The sequence below is a fragment of the Heteronotia binoei genome, chromosome 21 (genome assembly GCF_032191835.1).
Source record: "Heteronotia binoei isolate CCM8104 ecotype False Entrance Well chromosome 21, APGP_CSIRO_Hbin_v1, whole genome shotgun sequence".
Lineage (NCBI taxonomy): Eukaryota > Metazoa > Chordata > Lepidosauria > Squamata > Gekkonidae > Heteronotia > Heteronotia binoei.
Genome location: NC_083243.1, coordinates 22,276,487 through 22,303,748, shown reverse-complemented (window position 1 = coordinate 22,303,748; position 27,262 = coordinate 22,276,487). Strand labels below are relative to the sequence as shown.

At 45.7% G+C, this 27,262-nt stretch overlaps 1 protein-coding gene across 1 annotated transcript in view; it reads right to left on the bottom strand.

Moving 5' to 3' along the window:
- ADSS1 (adenylosuccinate synthase 1) overlaps nucleotides 1–26,138 on the bottom strand; it is a 42,361-nt gene extending 16,223 nt beyond the window's left edge. The window contains exons 1-5 of the mRNA XM_060262681.1: nucleotides 25,905–26,138; nucleotides 6,437–6,539; nucleotides 4,876–4,938; nucleotides 2,123–2,173; nucleotides 1,696–1,762 (exon numbers count right to left, since the gene is read on the bottom strand). Coding sequence (XP_060118664.1) covers nucleotides 1,696–1,762; nucleotides 2,123–2,173; nucleotides 4,876–4,938; nucleotides 6,437–6,539; nucleotides 25,905–26,123 — 503 coding nt within the window. The 5' untranslated portion in view covers nucleotides 26,124–26,138. The remainder of the gene's footprint in view (nucleotides 1–1,695; nucleotides 1,763–2,122; nucleotides 2,174–4,875; nucleotides 4,939–6,436; nucleotides 6,540–25,904) is intronic.
- Nucleotides 26,139–27,262: the final 1,124 nt, after the last annotated feature.

The window sequence follows — 27,262 nt, the reverse complement described above, 5'->3', positions numbered from 1 at the left end:
CTGGGTTTTGGCCAATGTGTGACACTTTGTTGGACTGAATGGGCCATTGGCTTAATCCAACATGGCTTCCTTTATGTTCTTATGTGTGCAACTCTTGCTATGCTCCATCCAACCTATAAGTAACCCTTGCTTCAGTTACAACCATCCGCCACAAGAGTGGCTGGAAAGGTTCATGTGGGAATCACTTTTGTTATTGCTACAGTAGTCTCAGTGCTATATCTTTAACACTATGGGTATCCTGCACAAAATGCATTTTTCACAATTAGGAACACACCTATTGTTTCTCTACTGTAGAATGAGGAAACAGGTGCCATTTCCAAGATAGAACATAGTTCCATACACAGAAAGGGGTAAGATGGCGTGAAATTGTAGATGGATGTACAAACTGAACTTCTTTCTTTTACTGAATTTATATCCCGCCCTATACTCTGAATCTCAAAGCGGTCACAATCTCCTTTACCTTCCTCCCCCACAACAGACACCCTGTGAGGTAGGTGGGACTGAGAGAGCTCTTACAGCAGCTGCCCTTTCAAGGACAGCTCCACAAGAGCTACAGCTGACCCAAGGCCATTCCAGCAGCTGCATGTGGAGGAGTGGGGAATCAAATCCCGTTCTCCCAGATAAGAGTCCGTGCACTTAACCACTACACCAAACCGGCTCTCACCAACTTGGGATTTAAATCCTCATTTGGCTAAGAAGCCTGCGAGGGGACCTGAGTTGATCATCATATCTCAATTCAATCTGCCTCATAAGGGTTTTCTGGGGAACCAGAAGCCTCAACTACACCACTGTCCAGAGCTCTTGGGAGAAATGGCAAATTACCAATGCAATTCAGACACAGAACAAGATGTTTGCTACATCCTAGACCTCAAAAGCAGTGCTCCCCAGGATCCTATTCTGCACTACATAGAAGCCTGGTAGCTCAGCCCAGCTAGGGTTTCAAGGTCCAACTCGGGAGATATCTAGGGACTTTGGGGGTGGACCCAGGAACAAGGTTGTGACAAGCATGACTGAACTCTGAAGAGAGTTCTGGCCATCGCATTTAAAGGGACTGCGTTCCTTCTAAATGCCTTCCCTTCATCGGAAATAATGGAGGATGGGGGCACCTTTCTTTGGGGCTCATAGAATGGACCCCCCTGGTCCAATTTTTCTGAAACCTGGATGAGTTGTTTTTGAGGAGAGACACCAGATGCTATGCTGAAAATCTGGTGCCTCTACCTCAAGAAGCAGTCCCCTAAAGCCCCAGATACCCACGGATTGATTCTCTGTTATGCCCTATGGGAACCGGTCTCCATAGAGTATAATGCAGTGCCCAGCGGACATTTCCCATCCACCCCCCCACTTTCTAATAACCCTGAAGCAGGGGGAGAGCCTCCAAACCAGGGGATGCCCTGTCCCCCAACTGAGTATTGGCAGCCCTAAACCCAGCCCAATCTTGTCAAAGCTGGGGAGGGAAGCAGTGTCAGCCCTGGTCAGTACTTGAATGGAAGACCACCAAGGAAGTCCGGGGTTACTACAGAGAAGAAGCCAATGGCAAACCGCCTCTGCTCCTCTCTCATCTTGAAAACCCCATGAGTCCACTGAGACTCGACAGTCCCCAGTTATTATTAATCTGTACCATAAGCTGTGAGATTAATATTCTTTACAGTCCTACACCAAATCTAGAAGCAACAATTAAGACATATATATAATTACTTTTTCCCCTCTTGTGCTTGCCGCTGAACTTCTTGAAGTCCATCAACTGCCTGATGAAAATCAAACACTGCACAGCAGAGGGAAAAGTCACAGGAAGAAGAATCAAGGGAAACAAAGAGAGAGTTTGGTTTTTTTTCAAAATATCACGGGCGCACACACACACGCATTTGCAACTTTAGCGGCCCAGGAACCAAGGGGGGAAAGCCCCTGTGTGACTGTGAGAGGTACCATCTGCCAGAGCAATTACAACTCTTATTTGCCTTGAGCCAATCTGAGTCAGGGTTACTTACCTCCTAGGTAAGAAAAGCATGAACTCTATTCAATGCGAATAAGAAGCTGGAGCAGCCAATCAGAACTCTCACAAAACAAAAAGGGCCCGCGCCTCGCTCATGTGTTGAGTACATTGCACCGTCCGACTAAAACTCACCAATATGTGCTCTGTCTGATATGATCAGTCTTTTCTCCCAGTCTCTTAAACCTGTTGAAAGAAATGTGCTGCCAGTTAGGATTAATTTTTAATCCACAGCATATGAATTTATAAACTCTTTCCCCCAAAGTTATTAAAAGGTCAGATACAGAAAAAAGCCAACGCATGAAATCCGTTTTAAAACCCCCAAAGCTGAAATCATCCACAAACCAAAATATAAAAGGCCTCCAACTACGATCTTGTCCTTTTACCTGTATTTCTAAAAGAGCTCTTTGAAATAAAACTGCTGTAGTAATCAGGGAGGATATACTCTCTTGTGCAGATGTGGCCAAACTGTGGCTCGGGAGCCACATGTGGCTCTTTCACACCTATTGTGTGGCTCTTGAAGCCCTCGCTGCCCCGTCAACTGGCTTGGAGAAAGTATTTCAATCTTTAAATCATTTCTGCAAGTCAGCTGGCAGCTTGGAAAATGCATTTGCTTTCTTTCCACCTCTCCCTCCTCCCATCTCTTTGCTTTCCTTCCTTCCTGTCTTGCGGCTCTCAAACATCTGACATTTATTCTATGTGGCTCTTACGTGAAGTGAGTTTGGCTGCCCCTGCTCTAGTGTGTTGTAATGTCCCTGTATAAGTCTACAGTGTGGCTGCATTTGGAATACTGTGTACAGTTTTGGTCACCGTATCCCCAAAAGAACATTGCAGAGCTCGAAAAAAGTACAGAGGAGGGCAACGCAGATGATTTGGGGGCTGGAGCACCTTCCCTAGGAGGAAAGGCTGAAGAGTCTGAGATTTTTCAGTTTAGAAAATCTCAGTTGACAAAGAGAAATTCCCCCCCCCCTCTCCCAGCACACTAGAATTCAAGGGCATCCAATGAAGCTGATGCACAGTTAAGTTCAGGATGGAGAAAATAAAACACTACTTTAGACAGAAAGTGATGAAAATGTGGAATTCACTGCCGGAAAATGTCATGATGGCCACAAGAATAAACTGCTTTAAAAGGGGATTACAAAGATTCATGGAGGATAAGGCTACTTGCCCTGGTGGTTGAGGGGAACCCCCACATTCAGGGACACTAATACTCTGAATCCCAGTGCCAGGAAGCAACATCAGGGGAAGGTCTCAGCCTCTATGCCCTCCAGAAGAACTGGTTGGCCACTGTGTGAGGCAGGATGCTGGACTAGATGGGCCACTGGTCTGATCCAGCAGGGCTCTTCTGATATTCTAATGAAGGCCTTGGCCTCTATGCCCTGTTGCTGGCCCTCCAGAGGAACTGGTTGGCCGCTGTGTGAGACAGGATGCAGGACTAGATGGACCACTGGGCTGATCCAGCAGGGCTCTTCTAATGTTCTTATGAAGGCCTTGGGCTCTATGCCTTGCCGTTGGCTCTCCAGAGGAACTGGTTGACCACTATGTGCGATAGGATGCTGGACTAGATGGACTACTAGTCTGATCCAGCAGGACTCTTCTGATGTTCTTATGGCCTCAGCCTCTCTGCCCTGTTGCTGGCCCTCCAGAGGAACTGGTTGGCCGCTGTGTGAGACAGGATGCAGGACTAGATGGACCACTGGGCTGATCCAGCAGGGCTCTTGTTATGCTCTTATCCTGTTCCAGAAAAAAAGGACTAAAACATAGCTCTCAGCTACTAAATTACTAATTTCTTTAAATCATTTCCTCAATTTCCTCAACCATTACATATAGGTACGGAGAGGGTGGGTGTGTGGTTAGTTGTTAGAAAGGGCTAGTTAGAGTCAAGATGCATAAGTAACTGGATGATGAGTATAACTGAGATTAGATTAAGGCAGTAGGTAAAATGTTTGAACAGCAGCAAATTAGCATACAAATACAAAAAACAAACAGATGTGAGAACAAAGTTTGAGTTCAGTGGCACCTTCAAAACCAACAAAGTTCAATTCTGGGTATAAGCGAGAACTGAAAGACTTAGCGTGTATAGATGCAGACTCCTTCAGATACACTGAATGAAACAGATTTCCTTGAATATTATTGGGGAGGGAGGGTCAGTAGCTAGGAACAGTCAAAATGCATAAGTGACTGAGCAATAAATACAGTTAAGATTGGAATAACACATTTGGGGTAAGACGTGTAAATAGCAAACTGGCAAACAGATAATAAAGGAATTAACAACAAATGTGAGAACTAAGCTTGAGTCCAGTGGCACTTTTAAGACCAACACGGTTTTTCTAGGTATAAATGAGAACTGAGTGACTTAGAATGCATAGCATGATAAGAAACCCATAGCTCTGTTATGGTGGAGGTGGGACCAAAGAGCGTCTACCTGCAGCACATGGAACAGCCAGCCATCTTTCCAGCAGCCTAGGCAGCAGACACAGGACTGCAACATGATCTTGCTGGAGGAGCAAAAGGTGGCAGCAGGCAGCATGTTCTGGCCTGGGGCCTCAGCCAAAAGCAGGAGGCAGACAACCCCTATGCCCAGGGGTGGAATTCAAGCAGGAGCTCTTTGGAAATTAGGCCACACACCCCTGATGTAGCCAATAATCCAAGAGCTTACAAGGCTCTTTTTTTTTTAAAAGCTCTTGGAGGATTGGCTACATTAGGGGTGTGTGGCCTAATATGCAAAGGAGCTCCTGCTAGAATTCCAGCCCTGCCTTCGCCTGAGTCTAGCTGTGCCCTGTGCTTCTGCACTTATTTACCCTACTGAAAACAGCGAAGCATCATGTTACCCATCATTTTTCCCAACCTCCCCTTTAAAAAAGGTATCCGAGTTATTTGATACAAACCTTTTTTCTCATTTTTTTCAGCTTCTTCAAACAAGCCTGGTAAATGTATAACTACCCCGTTGCCTAAAAATGATACACAAAAGATCTGTTACAAGACAGGGAATCCAATGGTCAAAAGAACAAAGAATGCATGGAACCCATCAATAGTTTAAAATTAAAACAACTTGAAACTGAAACTGGAGAGACCAGGGATTGAACTGGAGCTCTTATTAAGCCAGATATGTTTAAAACCACAGCTCTCCATCACTTTAAGGGCCACACCTTTGTGACATCTGTCATTCGTCTCCACCTGAATCTTACACAAACAGATCAGCCTACCTTCTTTGACCTGAACGTTTCCAGAGAGGTGGCCTTGTTAGCCTGTTGCAGTAAAAAATGAACACAGGAGTCTTGTGCCACATTATCTTGTGACATAGGCTTTTATGGACCAAAGACCACTGTGTCCAATGGATCACCACAAAAAGCTTACGGTAGCATCAAAGTAGAAGACTGCAGAGGAAGGCAATGGCAAACCACTTCTGCTTCTCACTTGCCTTGAAAGCCCCTTGGTGGAGGTCCCCATGAATCATAGAATCACAGAGCTGGAAGGGGCCATACAGGCCATCTTGTCCAACCCCCTGTCTTGAGGCTCTCAAACATCTGACGTTTATTCTATGCGGCTGTTATGTTAAGCAAGTTTGGCCACCTCTGCTCTAAGCTGTGCACATGAGCGGCCACTCAATAACACAAGAAGCCCCGCTCGGTAGAAATCTGGAGTCGTGCCAGGTTTTGCTCATTTTAAGATTGCAGCAGTCCTATTTTGCTCAGGATGTAAACTGCTCTGTTCAGTTGCAAAAAAATCAAAACAAAAAAGGGGGAACATCGCTCTGAACGTCTCTTGCCTTGAAACCCCACGAGAGGTCAACACACACAGTTCAGATATCAGCAAAACTAGTTGATGCCACCATCTTCAGACAGCTCTGAACAGCTGCTTTAACAAAATCCATTTTCCTTGTCATAAATCTGCATATTGAATTCTAGGAGCACCGGATGTCATACGCTGAAGGTGCAAAAGGAGTCAAGATTAACGGGGATAACAGCTGTTCCTTTTTTTCTTCTGGGGGGTGGAGGGGACACATACAAACAAAACCAAAACCCTGAAAGCATCGTTCTGTTTGATCATCTTAAATGGCCTTTTACTATTTTTCATACAACCGACAAAAAAAAAACACTAGTCAATCAAACCTCCAATGGCCAATCAGAAGTCTTGCTGGACTTCTGAGTTCCCACCTGTCCCTGCCCACTTTCTAACATTTCATGAGCACCAGAAAAAGTGCTGGTGGGCATCAATGTTCCCTATTAGCTGTGTTGTGAGCAAGAACTCTACTTTGTGAGCTACTGGCATTAAAGTGGTGAGCCTTTCCTCCTGTAATTTAAACCCATTATTGCAAGCCCTATTCTGTTGCTAACAGGAACAGCTCCCTGCCCTCCACTACCTGATCACTTAAACTTCAGGACTCCTAGCGATGAAGGGATCTATTTACAACATATGATTAGTCTTTGAACTGAAGTTTAAACTTACCAATGAAAGAAATTGCTTTTGGATTGATGATGCCACTAGGAAAAAGGTGAAAATCGTATTCTTTCCCATCAACCACCACTGTATGCCCCGCGTTATTTCCACCCTGCAAAAAAGTAAACACACAAAAACAAAGATTAAAGGTGTGACTAGACAGTTTAAGAATCCATTTGCAGGGGCTGAAATTGTGCCCACTTCTGAAAAGTGGTGATATGGCATTTTCAGTATTTCTACCAGACATTGCCCTTGCAGAGATGTTATACTTAATCTTTACAGCCAGAGCTAAATTGCAGGCAACCTTCAAGGTTCCTTCCTTCTTTTTTTTGTCCCCACTGCTTTGCTTCAAATAGCTACGCAGCACAAGGGTACATAAACATTTGATTAATAAACTGGTTTGGTTACTATATGGAGACATACAAACATCAGCCAATAACCAGTGATTTGGTTAAATATTTAACAGTACCATCCTAAGCAAAGTTACACTGTTCTAGATAAAACCGAAATCAAAAGGCTTAGGAAGACATAACTCTGGTGAGGACTGCACTGTAAACTCATGCACAGGCAAGTAGAATAGGGTGATACCTAACTCCATTCAACATTAACTAGAGGTCTGCCTTTCAACTTCTGTAGGATTTGGAGAGTGCTCATGAGAACACACAAGAACAACCCTGCTGGATCAGACCAGCAGTCACTCTAGTCTTGCATCCTGTCTCCCACAATGGCCAATCCATTACTATGGAAGCTCAACAACAGGGCCTAGAGGTCAAAGCCTTCTCTCCTGAGGTTGCCTCCTGGAGCTGGCACTCAGAGACTTACCACCTCTGAATGCGGTCAGGGCTTTTTTTGTAACAGGAACTCCTTTGCATATCAGGCCACACCCCATGATGTAGCCACTCCTCTAAGAGCTTACAGAGCTCTTAGTACAGGGCCTTCTGTAAGCTCCAGGAGGATTGGCTACATTGGGCTGTGTGTGGAAATATGCAAAGGAGTTCCTGCTACAAAAAAAGCCCTGAATGTGGTGATTGCCTTTAGTCACTGCGGCTAATAGTCACTAGGGATGCACTCAGACCAGGAATGCCTAGTTTGGTCCAGGGCTCACGAACTGGATGGCCCCAAACCCAACGCACCCCCCCCCACGAAGTGCCAGGCCAAACAGGTGAGCCGAACCAAGCTGAAAAGCTCAGTGAGGGTTCGTGGGAAGCCTTCGCCAAACCATGGCTTGCAAACTGAACCAGGCAACGTCCCTAGTAGCCAATGATGGACCCTCCTCTCTTCTATCAAGATAGCTCCTGAGGGTAGCCAGGTGGGTCTGCAGTAGAACAGTTAGATTTGAGTCTGGTAACCCCTTAAGAAACCAACAAGAGTTTCAGAGTATGAGCTTTCAACAGTTAAAGCTCCCTTAGACAACTGCATCTATGAAGGGAACTTTGACTCTCATCCTAAGAGAAGCCATGTTGGATCAGGCCAATGGACCATCCAGTCCAACACTCTGTGTCACACAGTGGCAAAAAAAAAAAAACAACACCAACCAGGTGCCATCAGGAGGTCCATCAGTGGGGCCAGGACGGTAGAAGCCCTCTCAATGGGCACCCTCAAGCACCCAGAATACAGAGCATCACTGCCCCAGACAGAGTTCCAACAATATGCTGTGGTTTATAGCCGCTGATGGACCTCGACTCCATATATTTATCCAGTCCCCTCTTGAAGCTGGCTATGCTTGCTCAAAAGCTTATACTCTGAACAAACCGGGACCCCGGAGAAAAACAGGAAACCAAACTGTAGAGGAAAACAGGAAACATTATTGCTGTCTAGGAGGAAATAATGGCAGTGGTGTTCAGTTGAAACATGTTTGTATGAAAGTGCCATATATCCCTTGTTGACTATTTGGATCGTTTTATACATACCACTAAGAATTCCACACAAGTAACATACTCATCTACAGAATTACAACTGGACAGCTTTGCTGAAATTGATCCCTGAAAGGAGGATTTAATTCAGAACAGATACAAAGGACCGGTAATCTGTTGGACATAGATAATTATTTTTGATAAGCCAACTACAGTGCTGTTTATATGGACCTGTGCTGCAACACTGGAAACAATTAGTAGTGGTGTTACGTAGAGACTGACAGAGTTGTATTATGTAGAGACTGACTGTTGTATTCAGAGACTGGTGTGGTTGAAAACAATATCATGGATGGAAAACGCTTTGATTTATTATAAGATTTGTATTCATTTATATTTCATAGACACTTTTTCTGTATTTGACATTTTTATACATTTGACATTTTATGCAATTCACAGAGAGGTTGGCTGGATGCTTTGGTCCCTACAGAACCAACAGAATGCAAATCTTAACTCTTCTGATCCATGAATCTGTCTAATCCCCTTCTAAAGCCATTCATGCTTGTGGACCGTCACTATATCCTCTGGACTCACATCCCACATTTTAATCAATCATTCTGATTAATTCATCAATGGCATGTGTGGCTTTACATTTTTTAAGGACTGGCTGGAATGTTCTTCTGTCTCATCTGCTTAACCAGTCTTACCCAGCCACTGCCACGCATAAAAGGAACGCAACCATTGTTCTTCCCGCTCTCCTCCTCCGCACCATGATTCTTTTCACAGCACTTGGTTCTCATCAAAGATCTTGTCTCAATTTTAAACGAGCAGCCTTTGTATGCGACAGGGAGAGCTGGCACAGGCATTGCGGCCTTTAAAGGGAAGCATGCCAAACATCCCCAGCGCAAACATCTTTATCGAACTCTTGAAGCGCATGCTTTGTATCGAAAGGTTAAACAGTCCTTGCTTGCAGAGAGTAAATCAGCTCAGACAATAATGCCAAGCCTAAGCCCCTTACTACTGTAGGGGAAAGACTGGGCCCTAAACCTCTGATGTAACAAGATATTCGTTTTAATTGCCATAACAGAGGAAGCAAATAGTGCCAGAGGCCCAAGTCACTGCCATGCCGGTAATTTTCCACAGATTCTATTTGCATTCCCTATGGCAGAGGGACTGTGCCTCAGTGGTGGACAATCTGCTTTGCATGCAGAAGATTCCCGGTTTGATCCCCGGTTAAAAACAAGGATCGCACAGGTGGTGATACGGAAGATCGCTAGCTGACACCCTGCACATCAGCTGCCAATCACAGCAGAAGGTACTGACTTTGATAGACAGAAGGTCTGCCTCATTATCATGTCTACAGACTACATTGATCAGAAATGTCTCTGATTACAAAAGTCTACTTGAAAGACCAACTAGATCAGAGGTGTAGAATTCGTCATGAGGGCAGAATCTGACCATAAATGAGACCTTGTTGGGCGGGGCCATGTGTGTCATAAAATGTAATACTAGGTAGCGGAGATATAAACTTTATAAAGGACACAAAAAAAAAATAAAGATTTTTTTTTTAAAAATTAAGATATGCTTAAAAGATTAGCACACTTGCAATATTTTGTTTATTTAACAGTTTCTGATAACTGACACTTCTTGCTCTAAATTATTGCATCAAAACCTGGAGACAACATCTGTGCTGTAGCAATCTTGAGTATGCTGTTCAGGTGTGTGTCTGTAAGTTGCAAACCCACTTCTGATTACAGAAATCTCGTGGTCAGTGCTTTCAGCCTGACCCAGGGGGAAACATGAAGCGGCTGGGCATTGTGAGCTTTTATACATAAGCTGTTTCATGTGCTGGTCAGCCAACGGAGAAAATAGAGGCTTTTCTCTGTAGCTCCTGTGTGATTGAGCAAGCCTGGCAAAGCAAGCTGTTATGCAGAAGGAAGCAAGAGAGATAGAAGGAAGCAGATGACAGCAAGATGCTCGCGGGCCTGATCAGGCCATACATTTGATACCCCTGAACTAGAGTCCAGTAGCACCTTAAAGACCAACTTAAGTTTCTCCAGGCTATAAGCTTTCAAGAGTCAAAGTTCCCTTCCTCAGATACCAAAGGGTTGATTATTACCACGTGGCTTTTCTTCTACTTTTGCTCATATACAATCAATTCCCACAAAGCCTATCAACTTAAAAAGCCTTTCAACTTTCAGAACCACTAGTAACAGTGCCTCAGTTCCTTTTAACCAAATTACAGCAACATCTTCCAAAGGAAGCAAGTGTTACCCAAGGGTGTGATCTTTGCCATTTATCTTGCTTACACATATCAGAAAAAAGCAAGCAACAAACTGGACAGGGACAAGTGCCGTTCTGAACTTAAGTTTTCAATTGTCCGCTTCTGATTGTCACGTGGGATCGGTAAGCTTAGATTCTCCTAAGGGCACTGGAAGCCAGACTTGTTTTCTTCCAGAGCTTTGGTAACTTTAAACTTGACCTTCTCATACAGTATTTATATTACTGGTGATCCTGGAGTGATATTTTTTCTCCCCTTGGTGCCCAGAAGAGAAGCCGGGGTTTAAAATAGCAACGTCACTTTGTAGTTTAAATCTTTCACTGATATGAGGGCTCCCATAAGACAGAGCCTTTCTTCATATGCAAGAAAGCCTCTAGTCTAACCGACGTCCCTCTCACTCATTTTTAATGGATCTTTGATGTGGTTTGGAAGAGTTTATACAAAAAGAACGGACCAGCTCCACTTTGGGATAATTTCCATGGAGGAGTTTGGGTGCCCATTTGTCTGATGATTATTATTATGATTAACTGGGCGTCTCATTAATACTCTGGCTTTATTTATACCCTTGCCTTGGGGCAGTTTTAAAAAGGGATTTAAAACAGACATTGAACATAATAAAAAGAATCAACTTAAATCACAACAGCCCAACATTAAAAAAAAAAATCAGTACATGTTAAATTAAAGCTCACTGTCCATTTTAAGCTCTGCCTACTCAGAGGAATCCATAACTATTTCCCAGAAGTTACTAATGGTATACAGGGCTTTTTTTGTAGCAGGAACTCCTTTGCATATTAGGCCACACACCTCTGATGTAGCCAATCCTCCACGAGCTTACAGGGCTCTTAGTACAGGGCCTACTGTAAGCTCCAGGAGGACTGGCTAGTGGCTACATCAGAGGGGTGTGGCCTAATATGCAAAGGAGGTCCTGCTAGAATTCCTTACAGGGCTCTAAGTACAGGGCCTACTGGAAGCTCCAGGAGGATTGGCTACATCAGGGGCGTGTGGCCTAATATGCAAAGGAGGTCCTGCTACAAAAAAACCCCAAAACCTGATGGTATGTGTTTCCCACTTCTGAGAGGCAGGATTTCTGGGGATGGTGCTGCAGCATTTATCTTTCTTTAGATGAGAAAAAAATTACTGAAGAGGTGCCATGACCAGTGTTCCCTCTAAGCTGAGTTAGCGTGAGCTAGCTCACAGATTTTTAGCCTCCAGCTCACACATTATGTCTTAGCTCAGGAAGGATGACCCCAAAGCACACTGATTTATGCAGTAGCTCACAAATTTAATGCCGGTAGCTCACAAAGTAGAATTTTTGCTCACAAGACTCTGCAGCTTAGTGGGAACTTTGGTCATGACATGGCTAAAGCATTAAAACAGATCATGGCTGCTTGTTTCCTGAATGAACTGGGGTAGGGTTGCCAACTCCAGGTTGGGGAATGCCTGGAAATTTTGGGTGGAAACTGGGGGGGGGGGGGAGAGAACAGTGGACTATGTCATCCTACCCTTTAAAGTAGCCAGTTTCTCCAGGGAAATTAATCTCTGTAGTCTGGAAATCTCCAGGTCACATCTGGATATTGGCAACCCTAGTTAGAGGCACCTGGGTTCACTTACTTTCCTCCCATAGACACAAACACAGATATGTGGAAAATAATGAAATGTTTGCATAACAAACATGCGGAAAATAATGAAATGTTTGCATAACAAGCTACAGGGTTTTGTTACTTCGGAACTCAAAAATAGTGACACCTATTTAAGCCTATTTAAGTCCAGTGGCATCTTTAAAACCAACGAAGTTTAATTCTAAGCAGAAGCTTTCATGCGCATGCACACTTCATCAGATACAGTGAAACAGACTTTCTCAAGGTTTACATATAGGTAGGAAGGGGGGGTGTTATAGGGTTGCCAATCCCCAGGTGAGGGTAGGGGATCCCCCAGTTTGGAGGTCCTCCCCCCGCTTCAGGGTCATCAGAAAGCAGGGGGGAGGGAAATGGTTGCTGGGCACTCCATTATTTCCTATGGAGACCAATTCTCATAGGGTAGAATGGAGAATTGATCCGCGGGTATATGGGGCTCTGGAGGGGGGGGCTGTGTTTTGAGGTAGAGGCACCATATTTTCCGCATAGCATCCAATGCCTCTCCCCAAAATACTCTCCAAGTTTCAAAAGGATTGGACCGGGGGGCCCACTTCTGAGCCCCAAAAGAAGGTGCCCCTATCCTTCACTATTTCCAAGGGAGGGAAGGCACTTAAAAAGTATGCAGTCCCTTTAAACGTGATGGCCAGAAGAACTCCCTTTGGAGGTCAATTATGCTAGTCACACCCTTGCTCCTAGCTCCACCCCCAGTGTCTCCTGGCACCACCCCCAAAGTCCCCAGATATTTCTTGTATTGGACTTGGCAACCCTAGGGTGTTAGTTGCCAAGAAGGGCCTACTTATGCATCTTGACTCTAAGCAGCCCTTCCTGGCAAGTAACCGCACCTCCCTATATGTAAGGCTTGAGGAACTCTATTCCAATTAGCTGGAGATTCGTGCATGCACAGGGAAGCTTACACCCAGGATTAAACTTCGTTGGTCTTAAAGGTGCCACTGCTTCAGACCAACACAGCTGCCCACCTGAGCCAACAAGTCAGGATTAAACTGTGGTTTAGAAGGAAGAGAACAGAGATTCAGAGGCAGCCACAAACTGTATTTGGCTACAGAAGTGTTTAATATTGAGCCATGGACAAAGGGGCAGGGATTGCATGAATCTGTCAATACATCTGAACCATGTCAATGTCTAATTTATTTACAGGTAGGAAGGTGGAAGCATATTCATTCATAAGTAGACAGCATAGCTGTCAGTCCTACAACAGGTTCCCCCAAACAGCCATTGCACTAGCCAGCTCCTGGACCAGGGGTGTCAAACATGCAGTTCGGGGGCCGAATCAGGCCCCCGGAGGGCTCCTATCAGGCCCCCAAGCAACTGGATATCATCTGCTTCCTTCTTCTTATATCTTGCTTTGCAAGGCTTGCTCATCTGCACAGGAGCTAGGGCAAAACCTCTATTTCCTCCTTTGGCTGAGGCTCCTCCCTTGAGGTGAAGGGGGAAGATGGAGAGCTTGCTTTGCCAGGCTCACTCAATTGCACAGCAAAGCAACTGAGCAAAGCCTCTCTTCCTTCTGTTGGCTGAGGCTCCTCCCCCTCCTGGTCTCCTGGGGGAGGAGGGAAAGAGCCAGAGCTTTCTTTGCCTAGTTCCCTGGATCCTATGGGAGAAATACAAAGAAAGCATCTTTAAGACCAACAATGTTTTAAGGAAGTTTTAAGTTTTAAAAAATATATATATTTAATTGTATTTGCGTCCTTTATAAAGTTTATACCTCTGCTACCTAATCTTAAATAGGTACATACATGGCCTGGCCCAACATGGCTCAGCCCAGTCCAACATGGCCTGGCCCATCAAGGTCTCATTTATGTCAGATCCTGCCCTCCTAACAAATGAGTTTGACACCCCTGTCCTAGACTGTACTCAGTTTCAACTCAAAGTCTGTCCTATGAATTCAAACTATAAACTTGCTTCAGGTGTCTCTTTTGCATGGATGGGGAAGGGTCACCAGCAGCAATTCAGAATGGACACTGAAGATGATGATGATTTTGGATTTATATCCCGCCCTCCACTCCAAAGAGTCTCAGAGTGGCTCACCATCTCCTTTCCCTTCCTCCCCCACAACAGACACCCTGTGAGGTGGGTGGAGCCAAGAGGACTCTCACAGCAGCTGCCATTTCAAGGACAACTCTACGAGAGTTATGGCTGACCCAAGGCCATTCCAGCAGTTGCAGGTGGAGGAGTGGGGAATCAAACCCAGTTCTCTCAGATAAGAGTCCGCGCACTTAACCACTACACCAAACTGGCTCTCTGCTCACTGGATTCCAAGGCAGGAGAGATTCTGATCAGGGAACATTAGCGTACAATTATGAAATCAAGGACCCCAAAAGGTGGCTTCCAAAGCAAAAACCATAGCAACAAACTAGTTTTGGGGAATCAGGACAACTAAACTCGCAACAGGGACCATGTTGCATCCTTGTCATGGTGGGAATTCAGGTGCTTCCCTCAGAGAAAGACTCAAGAACGGGGACTTCCTGGCAGCCTGACAGTGGATGAGAGAGCTCACCTTGGGCAGGGCAGAGATCCAAGTCCAAATACCTTTATTGGCATAAAAGGGTCAGAGATCCTACGGGGAAGAGAGAGAGCAACTGTGCACAAAACGCTGCACTCAATAACCATCAACCGGCGGTTCGGCTCCTTCACGGCAAGCCTTTTTAGTGGTTTCACCACTTTATTTGTTTGCTTGATTTACACCCTGCCTTTCTCCTCAATGGAGACCTGAAGCAGCTTATATCGCCCTCTTCTCCTCCATTTTATCCTTACTACAACCCTGCAGGGGAGTTTCAGCGGAGCATGTGTGACCGGCCCCAGGTCACTCGGTGAGCTTCCATGGCGGAGCTGGGATTCAAACTTGGGCCTCCCAAATTCTAGCCTGACACTCCTAACCAATACACCGCCTGTCCCTTCAAGGACTCTACGGAAAGATGGCTGAAGATGAACATAAGAAAAGCCATGTTGGATCAGGCCAACGGCCCAACCAGAAAGACGACGACTGCAGATTTATACCCTGCCCTTCTCTCTGAATCAGACTCAGAGCAGCGTACAATCTCCTTTATCTTCTTCTCCCACAACAGACACCCTGTGAGGTGGGTGGGGCTGAGAGGACTCTTACAGCAGCTGCCCTTTCAAGGACAACTCTTGCCATAGCTATGACTAACCCAAGGCCATTCCAGCAGGTGTAAGTGGAGGAGTGGGGAATCAAGCCCAGTTCTCCCAGATAAGAGTCCACACACTTAACAACTACACCAAACTGGCTCTCAGAAGATTGCCCTTACCAGACTCACACAGGAGTATACAAAAGCATTACTATGCAAACATAATGCAGTTTACATTAATATGCAAGCATTAATTAATACGAAGTGGAGCTTCCCGTGTAAAAGATAGGGCTGCAGTCTTATGCACACTTATTGCTGGATCACTGAGTGCCTCTGATTTCTTTTGATAATCATGATGCTATTTATTGCCATGCATGGACAGCACCTAATTAATGAGTAACTGGGGGTTTAAAAATATGCATCACCTCTCAAGCTACCTTATCCCCAAAGGTGGCTGTTGACTGAAGTCAGTAGTCTTTTCAGGTTCTGGCTGATTCCTGGCTAAGGCGCCAAACAGGACTCACCAAGAGTGCCCTGTTTAACAATGCAATCTGTGCCCCGTGTTCCGACAGCCAGAGTACATAGGACAGCCCTCTCGTGTAACTGCCCACAGCTCCTCTTTCTCTCTCTGAAAATTTGCCAGCTTCAGAGCTCCAAAAGCTTTTGGAAGTGTTACAAGGCATTTGTAGTCAGACTGAGCCAGGGAAGGGAAGTGGGGCAGGCCAGCAAACTGATTTCAGGCTAGTAGCTTAAGACTCATAGAACCGTAGAGTTGGAAAAGACCTCCAGGGTCATCTAGTTCAAGCCCCTGCATGATGCAGGAAATTCAGAAATACCTCCTCCCCCATACACCCCCTGTGAACCCTGCTCCATGCCCACAAGATGGCAAAAAACAAGACAAAATCCTCCAGGATCCCTGGCAAAACTGGACCCCAAAGTGGCAATCAGCATTTCCCTGGGCAGGTAAAAAGGGCCATGAGAGCTAAGCCCTGATGCAGCCCTTCCTGTCCTCCTTGGTGTAGTGGTTAAGTGTGCGGACTCTTATCTGGGAGAACCGGGTTTGATTCCCCACTCCTCCACTTGCACCTGCTAGTATGGCCTTGGGTCAGCCATGGCTCTGGCAGAGGTTGTCCTTGAAAGGGCAGCTGCTGTGAGAGCCCTCTCCAGCCCCACCCACCTCACAGAGTCTGTTGTGGGGGAGGAAGGTAAAGGAGATTGTGAGCCGCTCTGAGACTCTTCGGAGTGGAGGGCGGGATATAAATCCAATATCTTCGTCTACCTCACAGGGTGGTCTGTTGTGGGGGGGGAAGGTAAAGGAGATTGTGAGCCGCTCTGAGACTCTTCGGAGTGGAGGGCGGGATATAAATCCAGTATCTTCATCTACCTCACAGGGTGTCTGTTGTGGGGGAGGAAGGTAAAGGAGATTGTGAGCCGCTCTGAGACTCTTCGGAGTGGAGGGCGGGATATAAATCCAATATCTTCTTCTTCTCCTTATGATCTGCTTAAATTCACAGAATTCACCTTTCTTGTCAGATGGCCATCTAGCCTCTGCTTTAAAACCTCCAAAGGAGGAGAGTTATGTTGATGCTGCTTTATTAGATTTTAATTAAACATTTTACACTTTTTTTAAAAATGTAGTCCCCTCCCCATTGGATGAGATGCTCTACAAGCTTTGAAATAAGCATACCCATGATTCACCCAGCCCTCTAATGAGAAAAAATTCAGACTGGAGACGACACGTCTTGGGAAGACAACTTCTCCATCACTATCTCTAGATTTCACAGGGACAGATGAAAAAACTCTTTGTGAAAAAGATTCTTGCTATGCAACTATCTTAGGTTAGGTGACTGTCTACAATGGGGGCTCCCAATGTGGTGCCCACTAAGAAGAAGAAGATGAGAAGATATTGGATTTATATCCCACCTTCCACTCTGAATCTCAGAGTTTCAATCTCAGAGCAGCTCAATCTCCTTTATCTTCCTCCCCCACAAAAAAAAAATACCTGTTCTGTGAGGTAGGTGGGACTGAGAGAGCTCTTCCAGAAGCTGCCCTTTCAAGGACAACTCTTGCAAGAGCTATGGCTGACTCAAGGCCATTCCAGCAGCTGCAAGTGGAGGAGTGGGGGAGTCTAACCCGGTTCTCCGAGATAAGAGTCCACACACTTAACCAACCACTATACCAAACTGGTTCTCATTAACATGTTGTCTGGTGCCCTCCACATGTTCTTAGAAAGTGAGCAGGGCCAGGTGGGGCTTTTGCCCAACACAATTTCTAATTGGTTGTACAGATTTTTTTTTAAAGCATTGCTTTGGCAGCAGCTGTCATCACAGAACAAGGCTCTTCCCTGTATGACTGAGTGTAAGCTTCAGCAGCCAGACATTACCTGGCTCCGCCTTCCACACCAGGTCAAAATTCCAAAGGTACACAGAGGCACAGAAAGGCTAGCAACCAGTGATCCTTCTGAGCTGTGTGAGCTAGCTCAGTTTTTTAGCCTCAGGCTCACACATTTTTGTCTTAGTTTGCTCTGGGGCCATCCTTCCTGAGCTAAGTTATGCAGTAGCTAAATAGCTCGCTCACAGCTTTAATGCCAGAAACTCAACAAAGTAGAATTTTTGCTCACAAGACTTCACAGCTTAGAGGGAGCATTATTGGGAACTCCTACAGGATCAGAAAGCTATGGTAGAAAGTGAAGAGGACCTAAAGAACCTCTTGCTGAGGGTGAAAGAGGAGAGCGCAAAAGTAGGCTTGAAACTCAACATCATAAAAACTAAGATCACTGCATCCGGCCCCATCACTCCTTGGCAAATAGAAGGGGAAGACATGGAAGTAGTGACAGACTTCACATTCCTGGGATCCAAGATCACTGCAGATGGTGACCGTAGCCATGGAATTAAAAGACATTTGCTCCTTGGGAGGACAGCTATGGCAAACCTAGGCAGTATAATAAAAAGTAGAGACATCACCCTGCCAACAAAAGTCCATATATTCAAAGCAATGGTATTCCCAGTAGTTATGTGTGGCTGTGAGAGTTGGACCACAAGGAAGGCCGAGCACAGAAGAATAGATGCTTTTGAGCTGTGGTGCTGGAGAAGACTCTTGAGAGTCCCATGAACTGCAAGAAGATCAAATCAGTCCGTCCTAAGGGAAATCAACCAAGACTGTTCCATGGTCAGCAAAAAAAAAAAAGACGACGGAGGCAAAGGGTATCTTCTGGTGCTGCTTCCTGCCACTGGTATTTAGAGGTGTGCTGCCTCTACATAGGAAGGCTCCCTTTAGCTGCCACAGCTGGTAGCCATTAATGGAACTCTCCTCCATGCATCTGCCGAACCCAGGGCTTCACAAATCCTAGGCTTCAAGAGGCCTAGACATTTCACTGTAGCACCTAGTCTGTTTCTTTGTCTTTACTCAGGTTTAACAGTCCATATAAACCATACGCCAAGAAAAGCCATTTAAGAATTAAAAACAATAGCAAAGAAACATTTAGCCATGCAACTGTGTAGGCTTTTAAGAACAGTCTCAATTGTTGGAAATGGCTGAATATTTCAACAACCGCTTTGCAAGAAATTTCCCCCTGGCAACGGTACGTTTGGAACAATAAAAGAAAACATGCACTAGCCAATCAAACGGTTGGCAGGGAGCAATCGCAAAAATCGTCGTTCCTAGCAAAAGTGCCCCTGTGGATTGCACTTTACAGCATGCAAGCGTATACAACCATCTTCACTAGGGTATCGTCAGCATGAAAATTCAAATAGTTTTCAAAATTTTCAATAGTTGCTTATTGCCAATGCCTCTTGGTGATTCTCAGTAGAAGGACAAAGGTTATTTAGAACAAAGTTTGAGTCACATCTGAAAGCTAACCTCTGGCTCTCGCCTCAATAACCTCTGAAGATAGATTTGGCTAGGTGGCTGTGTTGGTCTGAGGCAACAACAAAAGTTTTGAGACTAGCGGTACCTTTAAGACCAACAAAGTTTAATTCTGGGTATAAGCTTTCATATGCATGCATCTGAAGAAGTGTGCAAGCACACAAAAGCTTATACCCAAAATTAAAGTTGGTTGGTCTTAAAGGTACCGCTAGTCTCAAAACTTTTGTTGTTGTTGTTGCCTCAGACCAACACGGCCACCTAGCCGAATCTATCTTCAGAGGTTATTGAGGCGAGAGCCGGAGGTTAGCTTTCAGATGTGATGACCATCAGGGTTGCCCCATATTTATTTATACGCTTTCTGTTATACCTTTTTTCAAAAATGATAGGAAACTGAAAAATTTAGGATTATGGTCATTATAATATAAACCCTGAAGACTTAAATGTAAACCTGGCTCTTGAATGTTTGGGGTGGCTTATTTTGTACATTGCCCAGGATTGGGCCATTTACAAATTGAATATAATAAATAAAGCCAAAGAAAATTTGTCCAAGGCCTGGTCTAGCCCCCTTTCTAAAGCTCCCTATGGTCATGGTACCCTGACCTAGATAGCTCAGGCTTGCCTGGTTTTGGCAGAGGTCAGAAGCTAAGCAGGATTGACCCTGGTCAATATTTGGATGGGAGATCACAAAGAAATCCAGGGTCGCTATGCAGGCAGTCAGTTTGGTGTAGTTGTTAAGTGCGTGGACTCCTATCTGGGAGAACCGGGTTTGATTCCCACTCCTCCACTTGCACCTGCTGCAATGGCCTTGGGTCAGCCATGGCTATCACAGGGGTTGACCTTGAAAGAGTGGCTGCTGTAAAAAGCTCCCTCAGCCCCACCTACCACAAAGAGTGTCTGTGGGGGCGAGGAGGGAAGGTAGAGGAGATTGTGACCGCTCTGAGATCTGAGATTCAGAGTACAGGGTGGGATATAAATCCAACATCATCATCATCATTTCTTGCCTTGAAAACCCTACAGGCTTGCCCTAAATCAGATGTGCCTTGACAGCAATAAAAGAAAATGCTCACGGGCTGTATCCACAGAAGTATAGTGTCCAGATCGTGAAGTGATGGTATTGCTTTACTCTGCTTTGGTTATACCTTGCCCAGAGTATTGTGTTCAGTTTTGGGCACCACAATTTAAGAAGGATATAGACAAGCTGGAATGTGTCCAGAGGAGGGCAACAAAGATGGTGAGGGGCCTGAAGACTAAGTTCTATGAGGAAAGGCTGAAAGAGCTGGGTATATTTAGCCTGGAGAGGAGACAACTGAGAGGCGATATGATCACCATCTTCAAGTACTCGAAGGGCTGTCATATAGAGGATGGTTCAGAATTGTTTTCTGTGGCCCCAGAAGGTCAGGCTAAAACCTATGGGCTGAAATTCATTCAAAAAAGCTTTCAGCTACACATCAGGAAGAACTTTCTGACAGTTAGAGTGGGTCCTCAGTGGAACAGGCTTCCTTGGGAGGTGGTGGACTCTCCTTTGGAGGTTTTTAAACAGAGGCTAGATGGCCATCTGACAGCAGTGCTGATCCTGTGAATTAGGCAGATCATGAGAAAGAGATCAGGAAGGGGCGAGGTGGGAGTGGGGGAGGTATTTGTGAAGTTCCTGCATTGTGCAGGGGGTTGGACTAGATGATCCTGAAGATCCCTTCCAACTGTATGATTCATGGCTATAACTACATCTAGCAGAATACCCATACCTTTCTGAGGAGTGAGACATCTTTCTGCTGTCACTAGATAGTTGATTTCTGCCCTCCTCCCCCAAAAATGTAGTAGGCAGAGCCAGCATGGATGTCATTCTGCATATTTCAATAAAATAAATCCATCTTACTCAAATACTATTAATTGGCTGCATGAATGACACACAGGATTCAGACCACTGGTCCATCTATGTTCTCTAAGCAGAAGTAGCTCCCCGAAGACCCAGGCCAAGGGTTTTTCCAACAGCTGTTCTCCAAGATCCCTTTTTAAGTGGATATGTCAGGAACTTAAACCTCACCCTTCCAAGGGTCAAATTATATGGCATTTTAGGAGATCCAAAATTAGGTTTTAAAAGTTAAAAGCTGCAGCTCTTCCACACACACACCCAGCATTTTAGATCGGAACCACAGTGCTAAGAGCAGGTGGAGTTGACCCTTTCCCATGAAAACTGGGCTGGGGGGGCGGAGGTTTTACCATCACCCCCCAACATACGAAGCTCCAGCAACGCTGCAGCTTTTTTTACCTTTAAAAAAAATGCAGAAATATCTGTCCACAAATATCCTTGGCTTTTTAGTTTGATCCATATTTAGAAGATTGGTTACACTGGAGATTGAGAGCAGAAATAAGAAAAACAACAATGCAGATTGATTAGCTTCCGTTAGCACACGCAGCACCAAAGTGTTCAAAAGCCAAATATCTACAGTTGCCAGCTCTGGGTTGGGAAATACCTGGAGATTTTGGGGGTGGAGCCTGAGGAACGCAGAGGAGAGACTTCAATGGAGTATAATGTTGTAGAACAGGGGTGTCAAACATGCAGTTTGGGGGCCGAATGAGGCCCCCAGAGGGCTCCTATCAGGCCCCCACGCAACTGGCTGTCATCTGCTTCCTTCTCCCTATATATTGCTTCCTTCTGCATAACAGCTTACTTTGCAAAGCTTGCTCAGTTGCACAGGAGATACAGAGCAAAGCCTCTATTTTTTCCATTGGCTGAGACTCCTCCCTTGGAGAGGAAGTGGGGGGAGGCACAGCTTGCTTTGCCAGGCTCTCTCAATCACACAGCAGAGCCACTAAGCAAAGCCTCTCTTCCTTCCATTGGCTCCTCACTCCCTCCCCAGTCCCTGGGGAAGGAAGGAAAGAGCCAGAGCTTCCTTTGCCCAGTTCCCTGGATCCCATGAGAGAAATACAAAGAAAATATTTTTAAGACCAATGAGTGCTAACGTTTTATGTATGTTTTAAGTTTCTTTAAAAAAATATTTGTGTTTCTCTGTGTTCTTTATAAAATTTATATCTCGGCTACCTTATCTTAAATAGGTACACACATGGCCTGGGTCCAACATGGCTCGGCCCAAACTGGCATGGTCTGGCCCAACAAGGTCTCATTTATGTCAGATCCGGCCCTTATAACAAATGAGTTTGACACCCCTGTGCAATCTAGCTTCCAAAATGGCCATTTTCTCCAGGTGAACTGTGATCTCTGTCATTTGGAGATCAGTTGTAATTCTGGGAGGTCTCCAGCCATCACCTGGAAGTTGGAAATCCTATCATCAAACTCTACCTCAGATTCTTTTTGAAAATAAATGGTCACGCTACTCATCTGATAAGGAAAAAAAATTAGGGCAATGTTGAAAAAAGCCGCCACAAAATTGAATGAATTCTTTTTTCCACCTTTGGCAACTCTTTCACACCTCTGTGGTCTAATAGCCCAGCCGGTCACTTTCCAGGCTGACTTCCTGCTTCCCATCTACATAAAGAAATGCTTTATTTCTTTGCTGGTCTGAAGGTTTTTAAGCAACGAGTGATTCAATTTTTCTTCCCGTTCCTCATCATCGTTTGACTTGTTTTGCCAAAGTTTATGTGAAGAACTGATCTCCCATTCTGCGGCCAAACTAGCTCCCAAACAGGGATGCCAACCTCCAGGTGGAAGCTGGGGATACCCTAGAATTACAAGTCATCTCCAGACTACAGAGATTAACTCCCCTGGAGAAAATGGATGCTCTGAAGGGCAGACTCTATGACAGGGGTGTCAAACATGTGGCCCAGAGGGCTCCTATCAAGCCCCCCGAGCAACTGGCTGTTATCTGCTTCTCTCTCCCTCTGTCTTGCTTCCTTCTGCATCACAGCTTGCTTTGCAAGGCTTGCTCAATCGCACAGGAACTAGAGAGCAAAGCCTCTATTTTCTCTGTTGGCTGAGGCTCCTCCCTTGGGGAGGAGGGATAGTTTGCTTTGCCAGGCTCTCCCAATCACACACCATAGCTACTGAGCCAAGCCTCTCTTCTTTCTATTGGCTGAGGCTCCTTCCCCTCCTCATCCCCTGGGGAAGGAAGGAAAGAGCCAGAGCTTCGTTTGCCCAGTTCTCTGGAACCCATGGGAGAGATACAAAGAAAGCACCTTTAAGACCAACGAGCGATAATGTTTTAAACACGCTTTAAGGATTTTTTATAAAAAAAGTAATTGTGTTTGTCTGTGTCCTTTATAAAGTCTATATCTCTGCTACTTAATCTTAAATAGGTACACACATGGCCCGGCCCAACATGGCTCGACCCGACAAGGTCTCTTATGTCAGATTCAGCCCTCATAACAAATGAGTTCGACACCCCTGCAAAGGCCTTGTACCCCACAGAGGTTCCCCCACCCCCACCCCAGGCTCCATTCCCAATGGCCAGGAGTTTCCCAATCTGGAGTCAACAATCCTACTCCCAAAGCATATCATCACAATCTATTGTACTTTTTAATTAAAGTCAGGTAGATAATAGTTAAATGTTCAATGCAAGAAGTTAGCTGTGGGGCTTGGCCAAACATCAAAATGCAGAGATTGCCCATTGGTAGAAATTATTGGGGGGGAGGTATCCCCGATGTCAGCCATCCATTCTAAAAACCATTTTACAACTGTCGGAGGTTATTCATTAGGTCCCTCCTCAACAATAAGGATTTCTCTTAGAAGTGCAGGCTGAAAAAAACAAAAACCCGGGAAGCACAGATGACTTTCCTCAGCAAAGGAAGAGTTGGGATTTGAACCCGGGTTGCCCACTAGTCTGACACTACTATTACTGCACCACAGCAAATCTAACAAATGCTTTGTCAAGTCTGTGAAAGGAATCAAACAAGCAAGCATAAACTTCTGCCACAAAGTCAAACCACGAGAAGCTCCCATTTTATTTCCCTGGTCACCTTCAGCAACCTTTCTTCCAAGAGGTTGTTACCCAACACCAGAGCTGGGATCCCCCCCACACACACACGCAAATGTGCCAATGTTCAACCACACTCCCGTCTGGACCATGGGATCTTGTGTCACTCATCACTAAGGGTCAGCTATTTGTATTTTTAGCTTTGGACCTTTCTTTCTCTCCACCCCCTTCCCCAAGGATCAGCCCACCTCCAAAAGCTGCAGCTACTTAAGAAAGGGACAAGGACAAAGGAGAGAAAGGAAAATATTAAGAGGTAGAGGAAACAGCAAACAAAGGAAAGCAAAATATTTGTGGGGGGGGGAGGAGAATAAAGGGGGAAAGTAAAAGTAAAGCTGGACGAAGTGACCATAGTTGCTTCCAGTAGGTGTCCAGAAAAGAAGCAGGTAACATTTTCTAAATAAATGAATAGAAAAGTGGTGGGGGGGGGGGGGGGGAGAGAGAACAACACAGAGACAAAGGACAACAGTTCGAATCCTCATTCGGATCTGACCATATGCCAGTCACTCTCAGCTACAGTTGGCAACGTGTTAAATGGTCCCTCCAACTGTCCTTTTATAATATCAGTTTGATCTGCAGTAGTTATCCGGAGAATTCCTGCAATTCCATGCCCAAAAAGGTTCATCTGCCATTTCCACTCACTGAATCTCTGTTAAAGAGGCAGGTTTATTTTTTCATGTTGGCAACTTTGCTCTCAGACTAACACACCTTAGAGGGTTGTTGTGCGCATCAATATACACCACTTTACGTTCTTTGGGCATAGGCTAAAAAAAATGAAAAATTAAGGGGGGGGGGTGACAAACTGTAATGGAAAAGGAAACACACACAAAAAAGTGGGAAACGGCAGACACCTATGTGGGAGGAAGGGAGCCGGATATACTAGCAACCAGTATAGAGCAACAGAACAAAGTTGGAGTCCAGTGGCACCTTTAAGACCAATGAAGTTTAATTCTGGCTATAAGCTTTTGTGAAGAAGTGTGTTGCACACAAAAGCTTACACCCAGAATTAAACTTTGTTGGTCTTAAAGGTGCCAATGGACTCTAACATTGTTCTAGAACTTCAGACCAACACAGCTACCTATCTGAATTGATCACTATAAAGAAAGCCAGAGAAAATAATATCAGGGGGGGGGAGAGATGACAGGGGGAAAAGGATTTATTCCCACAGGTGGGTATCCATGTTTAGTCTGCAGCTGCAAAATTAAAACAGGCTTCTAGCAGCATTTGAAAGGCTAGCAAAAAGCCATTCTGGCATCAGTCTTTGATGCCACAGCTTATCGTTTCTTATGCCACAGCTTATCCTTGGAACTCTCTGCCTGGGACAAGTGATGCTCTGTATTCTGCTTGGGGAGGTCACACAGTGGGAGGGCTTCTAGTGTCCTGGCCCCACTGATGGACCTCTTGATGGCACCTGGGGTTTTTTTGGCCACTGTGTGACACAGAGTGTTGGACTGGAAGGGCCATTGGCCTGATCCAACATGGCTTCTCTTATGTTCTTATGCCAAAAAATGAAGATTGGGAAATTAAAAAAAAAGAAGAAGGGGTGGATAAATAAGGTCGAGGAAGAAAACGTCTCCACAAACGTTACCAACTTCCAGCTGGCTGTTGTGGCTCTGCTCTTGGCAGCACCTGGATTTTTTGCAATCCTTAAATAAGAAATAAAGGCAACCCTATCCAAGCAACCGATCCCCCCCCCCATCTCGTCTCCACGCCTTAAGAAGCTAAGGAGGAAGCCCTCCTAGGCGGCAGAGGAGCACGAGGGGACCGAGACGTTGGCAGCCCGGCGCGGGGAGAGGAGAAGCACCGCCGCGCCACTGCCCACCTGGCACCTGCAGACGACGTCGGCCTCGGTGGCCAGCAGATCCACCACCTTGCCTTTGCCTTCGTCCCCCCACTGGGCGCCCAGCACCACCGTCACCCGGTTGCCGCCGCCGGGCTCGCTCCGCAGCCGCTTCAGCCCCCCGGAGGCCACCGCCGGGTGAGGGGCGCGGTCGTTGGAGGCGGCCGCCGCTGCCGCCGTGGCCGCTCGGGTGCCCGACATGACTGGCTGCCTCAGGCGGGCTCTTCTCTCGCTCTCTCCTCCCCTCACGACAGAAGCGACAGCCGGCAGCGCTTTCGCCCGCCCGCGCCTGGCCTTTTAAGAGAGCCCGTGGCCAATCCGTGCCGGCCGTGCTGTGACGTCGGCGGGAGGCGGGGCGTAGAGGGAGGCGGCGGAGAGGAGGTTTCCTTACGGCAGCTGCCAGGGAGGGAGGAGAGAGGCTGGCGCAGAGGGGCAATGAGGTCTAGTGGTGGTGTGTCAAACATGCGGCCCAGAGGCCGTTTCAGGCCCCCCCCCAGCAACCGGCTTTTGTGTCTTGTCTGCTTCCTCCTTCTTCTCTCTTGCTTCTTTCTGCATCACAGGAAAAAAAAAAACCTGTGTGCAATATAGTCCTTCTTGCTTGTCTCTGTTTGTTTTCAATAATATTTTCTTTTTGAGGTCAACTAAGACCACTTAATCAAATGTCCAATAGGCACTATTTAGCAGATTGGCTCTTTGAGGAAGCATTTAATGCAAAACGTGATCCAAGTTGACAGGCACGTGAAGGAGCCTGGATTTGGATGGGATTTGGATACCACACAGAACTGAACTAAGAGAAGTGAAGGACTGAGTATCCTCTGGACATTTGAAGTTCTGTGTATTTGGTATTATTGAAAACAAACAGAGACAAACAAGGACGATATATAATATATATAATTGTGTGTTTTCTGCACAGTTGTTGTTTTCTGCTGTATACTGTGTTGCCATTTTTTTTGAGGTGGGTCTTTCTGCATCGCAGCTTGTTCTGCCAGGCTTGCTTAATTGCACAGGAGCTACAGAGCAAAACCTGGATTTCCTCCATTGGCTGAGGCTCCTCCCCATCCTGGTCCCCTGGAAAGGGAGGGAAAGAGCCAGAGCTTCCTTTGCCCAGTTCCCTGGATCCCACGGGAGAAATACAAGGAAAGCACCTTCCAAACCAACAAGTGCTAATGTTTTAAACATGTTTTATTTTAAGCCTTTAAAAAAACTCTTTAGTCATGTTTGTCTGTGTTTATATCTCTGCTACCTAATCCTAAATAGGTACACACAGGGCACAGTCTGACACAACCTGGCCCGGCAAGGTCTCATTTATGTCAGATCCGGCCCTCAACAAATGAATTCGA